Raw genomic sequence first — 9,789 nt, forward strand, 5'->3', positions numbered from 1 at the left:
AAATTGAACAAATAAAGTGATATAGATATTGTTGATAGAAATCCAACTAACTCAGAAGCATGAGTAAGATGAAAAGTAATCTCCCAAATATAATCACTAAGAAAATACCCAAACTAATTAAATAGATAATAGAGTTTACAGTATTGGTATTTAAAGTCAAGGATGGTAATAAATTCAAACTCCAGTTGCTAGTAATGACCTTAGGAGGGGGTGGTGGTGGAACATAAGTAGAATCATAGAGTGTGATATGATAATATTGAAGAAATATAGAATACCAAATGCAACTTTGCGGATGGAGCCAATAAATGATTTAAGAAATGTGAGAGACCATAGAAAAATATCAAAACATTAATAATCAAATTTTTTAAACACATGGTTTTTTCAATGATGATAAAGGAACCAAACTTAAGATCTATTGGAAAAAAAAGGCTAAATTAGTAATAATGATTTACAATATATCAATAAGTAATTTAGACACAAAAAAGGTGTTATAATGATTATAAGTGCCTTAAATAGTGTCAGGCTTGGTGGTTAAAAATATCATCCCATTTTTAGTTTATGATTTTGCATTGCTGAAAAAAACAAATGGAAAAGTTGATGTTCTTAGTTGACATAGTGTTCTCACTTTTTTTTGGGGGGGGAGGGGGGACCTTGCTTTTAACCTTTAACATTAAAATTTCCTTCAATTTTCTTGGTTCCAAATTATTTCTCTTATATAATTCTTTACTTTTATAGTATATGTGATTTTCACCCTTTACTTTATGGTGATTTACTATATAGAATAAACAAGGAGTGAAAGAATAGAACCACAGAGTGATATTGAAATAATATTAAACCATTCAGCTCTTAAACACTAACAACACACAAAATAAAGCCTAACAAAGTTTGATACTATTTTAGTATATCAGTAGTCTAATGTGAGTATATGAGTATTCTACCAACTAGCATAGTATAGAACTTAATCTTATATTCAAACCAAACACATAATAAAGACAAATATGTTTAATAGGCAATGTTTGAAATTAGTTAGTCATGCTCAACCTACCCACTATCTCTACTATACACAACATATGTGCCACACAACCACAAACTTAGATGAAAAAACTAGTGTGGTTCATTCTACTACATTTACCACATATTTACCAGTGGTAAATACTACATAAGTTATTGAAGTTGAACTCTACTCCCCTAGGAAGAAAATATAGAAGGGCTATTGTGGCATTGAGCAAGGGGACACTACTTGCATTTTACTGAGGGGAAGCCAATCCTCTAGTTGAGCACACATCACATCACTGCCCAAGATTCATATCTGCATAACTCCCAATGCATCAAGTCTCACAGGACTCCTAAACTGTGCTGGGCTAGGCTAAGGAGTTGGCAACATTTCTAGTTGATATCACACAGCTATTCCAATTAGATTAGTAACTCTATGTAAAAGATATAAATAGATCTTCCTCTTTCTCCAATTATGGACCTTTGGCCTTGAGTAGAGCCAGCATAACACCTTACACTACATAACACTCCAATTACAAGTCAAAACATTTATATCTAGTCACTCTATTACAACTTAAGTATGCAAACTGTACAAACTAATGCATATGTTAATTAGTAATAAAAATTAGATATTACTCTAAATTACTTCTTATCAGATATAAAATTAGACCTCCATACCTTCACAAAATTTAGTCCTCTTAATTTTTATCATTAGTTCATTAAAGCGAAAGCAAACCAATCTTTGGTACTCCACATCAAGTTATTTGAAGCACATAAAAGCACTTAGTTATGCTTATAAACAAACACAAGAATTTAAACACTAGTTAGTGAACCCTCATATCATGTTTATATTTAAATATCGAAAGCAATCAAACAAATGTTTAGCAAGTCAATTTTGACGTTGTAGACCAGCCAAATTTCTCAAACAGGCTCAAGACAACACCATTGCTCCATCCAAAGCCAGTCTACAAAACATTAAACCAAGTACTTATGTGAAAAAAATGTTTATGCACAAACCTGAGGATTGTACTCTCCACCAAGACCACTCCTGCCACAGTATCTCGCGTCTAACTTCTCCAGCATCTTCCCAACCCTTTGGAATTCCGCATAGTTCGACTTTAGCCAGCGCTGGGATATATCCTCCGCCAGGGCCAACCCTTCCACAGATCTTGTACCAGCAAATCCTTCTATTATAATATGCTGGAGATTGGGCCAAGCATTCGGGTAGTCCCTGTTACATTTCATCCAACATTACTATTTGTATAAATAAAAGAGTCGACTAGTAACTTACCATTGCTCTCCTGTTTCTCTCAGTGAGGTGACCACACCCGCAGCTAACAGCAGCCCCGATTTCTTAAAAGAAGAGACGAGCTTCGAAACTTTCTCATCGCCTGAAATGATAAATATATTGTTTAAAAAAAAGGAAAAAAAAAACAATCGAATATGTTACCTGGTCGCACCACTCCGCACCAAAGAGGGAAAAAGTTGGAAGGAAAAACGTCAGTGTTTTGGTTCTGTTTGTCGAAACTGTAGATCTTTTGCTGCTTGAATTCAATGTCTGTGGCATTGCGTTTCACTAGCCAGTAGTCAAGGTATTGTCCCATTTCTTCGTTCCAAAACACGGCATTTATGGCAGTTTTTCTCGACGTTGCATGCTTGTGAAATCGCCTTTGGAGCTCTTGCTTTCCTAAGAGCTTGGCAAAATACGCGATATTGTTTTCCATCTACAGCAAACGAAAGATGCTTATCAAATATAATTTACGCTAAACAGAGCTGCTTGCCTGTAGCAAAAACGAGTTGAGATCCACAGGAAGAATATAGGCCGTCACAAGTGTTGTTCGGTTTAGGCGATTCCTGAAATATTAGAAAGAACCCTGGTGAAAAAATGAATAAAACCTTTTTGTATGCAACGATTTATGACACTTACGCCATCCAGCGGGAGCTGAAATCCCAGCCACTTTCAGCAGCGGTCGCGATTTGGTGGTAAAGCTTGGATCTTTCCTTCGAACTTCCCAAGTTCTTGGCAGTGTCAGTGTCAACAATATACGATTCTGGCCTTGGCGAGTACAAATTCGCGTTGTATCTCGTTAGTACGTGCTTAACCCCATGACCATCGCGAATGTGGACTGTGAAACGATCTAGAGATGTCCAAATGTAAAAAAGATTAAAAGAAAAACACAATACAAGAACTTAAAATTGCTTGCCTGACGACCAAAATGAATGTTCTTTTAAGAGTGCAGGAAAAGCTTCCTCTATTAGCGATTTATTCTTGGTTTCGGCGTATACTGCCTTGACGGATTCGCTAAGAAGCGGAGGCTGGCTTCCTGCATAATTATAAAACGTAAGCTCAAAACAAAGGAGAGAATCAAAATGGCTAGAAATAGCTTACGATTGAGATAATAGCTCCGAGCACCATTGGGAACAAATCCGTAAGTATTGACGAGGTAAATGAGATTTCCGACAACCGATGTGGCTGTTTCATACAATTTACTCACGAGAAGTCCCCTGGAAAATGAAGAAGAAAAAAAAAAGAGATTACACATACCAAAAAAAATAAAGAAAAGTTGTGTACCTGATGATCCAGTAAGTGTCCCAGTAGTAAACTTCGCGAAACCTCGATCCAGGAATCACAACAACGTTTGGAAGCGGGAGCAAAGTATGGCGCTGTGGTTTCTCGACCACCTCGCGCTTGATCTTCTTTGCCAAACCTTTCCACAGCGAATGTATTTTTAGAGCGAAATCCCGAGCCGAGGCATCCTTGACTTTGGGAAGGAACCCCTCGGGGGTGTTTGCAAAGTCCGAGAGATTGTAGTCTCCCAGGTCAGTCCCTGGCACGTCGAAATGCTCGCTCACAAATCCATTAAACTTTCCTGTCGAGTAGCAATGATAGGAGCGAGAAAAAAAAAGATGAAAAAGTTTTCGCGAACCTTTATCAATGTTGCTCCGGGAGAGATTCACAAAAGCCGATTTTGTGACCTCCAAGTCCTGCTTGAGCGGCAGATCGACGTAGTACTTCGGATCAAAGGTCCCGTTTTCATTGCCCAGGACCTGAAAGGCGGTGGACTGCACAGAGGTAAGAAACGATTCCAGAGGAGTTGTATCATTGGTGCTAGCTCCTGCGATGGATCACAAAACTTTGAGCGATATCTTTGAGGAAAAGAAGCACACAAGCAAAAACTTCGAAGAGTACCTGAGATGGATCCTGGCAGGAGCAGTAGCAGCAGCAGCGCAAACAAATCCAGAGCTCTCAACGCCATTGCCATTGCTGATACCGTCCTTGCCATGGCCGTGACAAACTTTAGTCCAAATGGAAGGACTAAAGCGTCGGAGCTTCGTTGCAAATGGGGACTATGAGTATAACGTCAGAGCCCAGAAGAGCCGGCCGCCTTGTTGGAAATTTGTTGACTCGGACTTGCACGAGTAAATCTTGGAGCGACGTGTTGGTGTCAACCATGTGTTCCAATCTCGTGGCATAGATGGTCGCTCTCGCTCTAAAAAAAAAATGTTATAACTTTGGCTCGTCCTTGAGAACTTTCATCGCGAATTAGTCTTTGGTGAGTTTTAAGTCTTTGAGGAAACACGATTTGTCCAGAAAGCAAAAGTAAAACACGCTGGAACGAAGAATTCAATAAAAATCCAAGCAAGGATTTATCTATACGCTAGATTGGACACGATTCATCCAGAAAGGTTAAAAAAAAAACCATTCTGGAACGAAGAATTCAAAGACCAAATGATAAATCTAAGCAAGGATAAGCAAGAATTATCTATATTGGTTCGTCCAGAAAGGAAAAGGAAAACAAGCTAGAACGAAGACCAAGTGATAAAAATCCAAGCAAGAATTTATCTACATTAGATTGGAACTAACAATTGACACGATTCATCCAGAAAGTAAGAAAAAACCATGCTAGAAAGACCAAGTGATAAATCTAACCAAGGATTTATCGGAACTCAAGAGGAAGAAAAACACTACATTGGGAAGAAAAAAATAATGCTGGAACGAAGAATTCAAAGACCAAGGATTTATCTACATTTGACACGATTCATCCAGAAAGGATGCTGGAACGAAGAATTCAAAGACCTTGAAGCAAGGATCTATCTACATTGGGAGAGGAGAGTCACCTCGCCTCATAAGCCCTAAAGCGCGTCACCGTCCACGTGTCCTCCATCCAACAGGCACCATGCTTGAGCGACTCCCATTGGCCGGCTTAAAGTGACAGAATATTCGAGGAATAACCAATTTTTTTTTAATTCTTAATTACTAAACTTGTAAATATCCCAATATTCTTCCATGTCAACACTCAATTTCATGATCTTCTTTCTTGCATAAATTGATCTTTTCTTGCTCTAGAGGTATTTTATAATCCAAAGCTCTAACCAATCGTAATTACTAAAATTATTAATAAAATACTAAAGAAAAATAAATAAATAAATTTGTGTTAAACACTCTAAATGTAAAAGAACTTAATTTGGGTATGGGTCTCAAAGCAAGTCTTGAGTTCACATGCCATAAGAAAAATAAGAGGCTTGAATCCCATTATCTATCATAATAAGGAGGTAGTGGGCTGCCAAATCCAACCAATTGCAGATGTCCGATGGGGGGTAACTATAAAGGGGTTATTTATTTAACCATGTCTTATTGAATAATCATGTTAATGTTTGCTCTCGGCCAATGGAAGGAGGCCAAGCTGCGTGAGGCGAGAAGAAAGTGTTGTGACATGTGGCACATACAAATGTGTTGACCATGACTACACTTGTATTTTGTTGAGCAAAAAGGAGTTCGATTTGCTCTAAGCCTGCGCAGAGCTCGACAATCCATTGCCTCCCGAATTGTCCAAAGACCTTCTCGAACACTGAGACATCACATTGTTCATTTGAAAAGCGGCATGATTTTGAGAAGAATTCCAATAATCCCATTAGGGCCCAATAGAATGTTCCTGGGGGGGGCAAATTGAAGAATGCAGAAGAGATTTGACCCTCCCGAGCATCAAATTGTAAAGAACCAACTCCCCGAGGTGTCATAGGCTAAAGGATCCCCGAAAGCATAACCGAAATAACAAAGAATTCATCGGATGGGACCGAGTCAAAGATCGAGTCCAAGACCGACTCTGAGACTGAGTTCGAGATAGAGTCCGGAATCGAGTCCGAGGCCAAATCAGAGACCGAGTTCGAGACCAAGTTCGAGACAGAGTCCGAGATCCAAATCGAGTCCGAGACCGAGTCCGAGGTCGAGTCCGAAGTCGGGTCCGAGATCGGGTCCGAGATCGAGTTTGAGATCGAGTCCGAGACCGAGTCCGAAGTCGGGTCTGAGATCAAGTCCAAGATCGAGTTCGAGACCGAGTCCGAGTACTAATATGGGTCCAAGGGGTGAAAGCCCAAAGTGTGTGTATCCCGGGGGGGGTGGGGGGGGACTGCAAAGGGTTCCAAAAGTATAGTAGGGATAATGAGGTCTAGGAACCAGTCTTGAAGGAACTTTTCAGTGGTGCTTCTAAACTGACTTGAGGTTGAGATTGGGGCTGAGGGGCCTTGGGTGGGAGTGAGCATGGACTCGGATGGTGCTAAAGGGGCCACCCAAGGAAGTGCTCAAGAGCAGCTCCCACTCCCGAAAGGGAAAACGATTGCGGTGCTCCCAGATCATGTGGAGTGGTGCCCCACTTAAGTACCTTGTGGCTCATTGGTCCTCGCCCTTCCTAGGGGCTTGGGCCTTCCCTTTGGGATAGAAGTGGGGGGGTAGAGGTACCCATACCAGGTTGTTAAGTCACGATGTTTCGCCCCAATGTCCCGAAGCAAGTGTTGCACCCAAAGCTTGGGATTTAGAGGGTCCCATGATCAAGCTTTGTTGTACTAAGAACCTAGAGGCTTGGTGTGTTTGGCTGCTTGTGCATACGGGGAGTGTAGCTGAACCTTAAGTCTAGTCTAACCCAGAGAGGGGGATTGGGAGAGATTTGGGAATCCGTGGAGGGATGGCTAACACTCCGTTGCTTGTGCAATGAGTAGCTGAAACCAAGTAGGACCAAATAGGAGTTGGTATAGTAGGCGGGAACCTTGGCGAGGGAACTTAGCACAAGCCAAGGCAGTGTTGGTCGGATAGACGAGGTAAATTGGCAAATTGGAAAAGAAAAATTTGTGGTTTTACACAAATCACACAAAACAAGCACTAAAGCGCACAGAATCATAACAACAATGCAGCAATCTTGTGAAACAATGCAAGAAATTGTAAGGATCCCATCGAGAAATCCATACCCTAGGTAGATCAATTGCAATCTCCAATCCAAAACCCCTCCACCCGCATAGTGCCAAACTAGCGCCCTTGCTCTCGACTATGTGGAGGTCCAAATAGCTAAACCTTTGTCCATAGAGCACCGTTGGATCTCATACCAGCTGGCAAGCCAATCAAACAGACTTCCTTTTTCCCCTATCCCTATGTCTCTCTCTTGCTTGCTAAATCCAAGTGTTTTGATAGTCTGCGATTGTAGCTTAAATTGGCTTCTTTAAAAATTTGGTGCCAAGAACATCCAAGTAGAGCATGTCAATAGTAAAGGAGACAGACCCAATAATATTGTGGACTTTAGTAAGCATGTTGTTAGGGTTTGTTATGGGTTTTTGTGAGAATCTTCTATAGTGCATCAGAATATTCTGGAAGGAGCATATTCTTCTCCATTGTGAGAATATTCTAGAATTCTGAGAAACTCAAATCAATCTAGCCATTGGTTGATCTAGCTAGCAAAGTGTTCCAGTGCTTGTGGCAAAGGCTCCTCTTTTCTCAAAGAAGGCACTACGACACATATCACATATTGTCGCGAATGTGACTTCAGATATCGAAAGTTACCTGTCGGCTAGTCCTTATGGACACTCTTACCTTACTGCCACGATGGCAGGAGGTCGGTATTGCTGGACCCGTTATCAGTTTCCCACTTGAGCTAGTTGAGAAACTGGTCAATGACCATGAACTTAGATTTGATAAACATAGTGTCGCGAATGTGACTTCAGGTATCGAAAGTTACTTGTCAGCTAGTCCTTACAGACACTCTTACCTTACTGCCACGATGGCAGGAGGTCGGTATTGCTGGACCCATTATCAGTTTCTCACTTGAGCTAGTTGAGAAACTGGTCAATGACCATGAACTTAGATTGGATAAACATAAGGTAGGAACCCTATGTGTTTCTTGCTGAGCATACTCGGCCTGGTTTGAGAAACTTGAGTCATTGGCTTGCACTTGCTAGTATCAAGAACCCCCACGATATTGAGATTGGTCCCTCAATATCGCTAGATGATAGCTTACCGTGTCTGCCAAACACCCTCGCTATCATGCCCTTTGTGTTAGTCTCATTTTGGTCCCAAATGCTATTTATAGAAAGTGTCCAGATTTGCTCATTTGGCATATCTGCGGAATGTAGAGATTGTCTTGAATACAATGGTGTTCGTCCCATGCCCAAATTCGCAATCTAGGGACATTCCATATTTAGTAAGTTTCGAGTTTGTCTCAGAGACTAACTCCTGATACTAAGGGAGGCTTGGGGTGAAAGCCCAAAGCGTGTGTTCCTCAAGGGGGGGGGGGGGCTGTGGGGGTTCCAAATGTATAGTAAGGATAGTGGGTAGGTTGGGCATGGCTGACCAACCTGAGGCATAGTCTAGCTCCCGCTTGCGTGCCTATCCTTGTTCTGCGTCCGGCTTGGGTCTAAGCCCAAGTTCCATTCCATGCTAGTTGGTGGAGTACCCATATCCTCACGTTAGGCCACCGATATGCCGAAATAGCGCCAGACTCCATTTGGCTCCGTTTTGCATGCTGGTCCTGGCATTGGGATGTTGGTTGCTCCAGGACTGTTCCAAGTCGCTCTGGGCTCCTGTCCCTTCGCTCCTTGGGCTTTATGCTCGGGAGTTGCTCCGTGGTTCGGTTCCGACACTCCTTGGCTCCATGCTTGGGAGTTTGGCACCATTCTATCGTTAAGTGGCCCAAGGCCCTGAACCTCGGGTTCTTATGGACACGTGGCATGGACATGTGGCATGTGACACGTGGCATCTGTCACGTGGCACAAAGAGGGTTTAGGTTCCACTTCGTGGTGTTATCCTATGGTAAATCACCATAGGATAAAGGGTCAAAACCACGTGCGCTACACATATAAAGTGTTGACCAGCATTGACACTCAACCTTTTGCAATGGAGACCCTCTGAAGGTTTAATGGAGAGCGTATGATGACAGTAGGCTTGACTATTGGCGACTTCAAGTTGTGATTCAAGCTTATATTTGAATCTCTCTCTCTCTCTCTCGGGTTTTGTGAGCTATGGTGTGTGCTCTTGCCAATCCCTGGCAAATTTCTGCACAACGCCCTTCTTTTCTTGCTGTGGCTGCTGGTTTGCTGCCTGTTTTGGGAATTGAGATGAGTTGCGATGCCATTGGAGCTGTTGTTGTTAGTGGATTTTCTTGTAGTGAGATAACTTTGTATCTGGTCACTAGCGATGGAAAGATTTTGGGAGAGTCACTGAAATCACAAGTACTTTTTTTTTCTTTCTTCTTCATATTTATTCTATTTTGTTTTGTTCCTTTGGATTCAAGGCAAAGTTCCTTTGACAATATGGTGGTGTGATGTCTCTAGCAATATGTTTAAACCACAAGCAAGCAATTGATGAAGTAAGTTATTCTCTTTTCAATGGAAGTTTCGAGAGTTTTTTTATGTTCTTTAGGTGGTGGCACAAGTTCTAGAGAATGCAAAAGTGAAGGAGTCAAAACTTGCAATAGTAGTTGTGACAATTAGTCCTAGCTTGAGTTTATGCTTGGATGGTAGTGTTCTTTGTGATCT

At 41.6% G+C, this 9,789-nt stretch overlaps 1 protein-coding gene across 1 annotated transcript; it reads right to left on the reverse strand.

Moving 5' to 3' along the window:
- Window positions 1–1,817: 1,817 nt before the first annotated feature.
- On the reverse strand, window positions 1,818–4,397 carry LOC9658931 (probable trehalase). The gene is made up of 11 exons (XM_024683782.1): window positions 4,184–4,397; window positions 3,921–4,109; window positions 3,566–3,863; window positions 3,383–3,498; window positions 3,198–3,317; window positions 2,921–3,131; window positions 2,775–2,847; window positions 2,444–2,717; window positions 2,285–2,384; window positions 2,011–2,224; window positions 1,818–1,958 (listed from the first exon to the last, which is right to left on the reverse strand). Exons 1-11 carry the CDS (start codon window positions 4,275–4,277, stop codon window positions 1,875–1,877), a joined length of 1,773 nt encoding a protein of 590 aa, XP_024539550.1. The 5' UTR covers window positions 4,278–4,397; the 3' UTR covers window positions 1,818–1,874.
- Window positions 4,398–9,789: the final 5,392 nt, after the last annotated feature.

This window comes from Selaginella moellendorffii, unplaced genomic scaffold, assembly GCF_000143415.4.
Source record: "Selaginella moellendorffii unplaced genomic scaffold, v1.0 SELMOscaffold_38, whole genome shotgun sequence".
Lineage (NCBI taxonomy): Eukaryota > Viridiplantae > Streptophyta > Lycopodiopsida > Selaginellales > Selaginellaceae > Selaginella > Selaginella moellendorffii.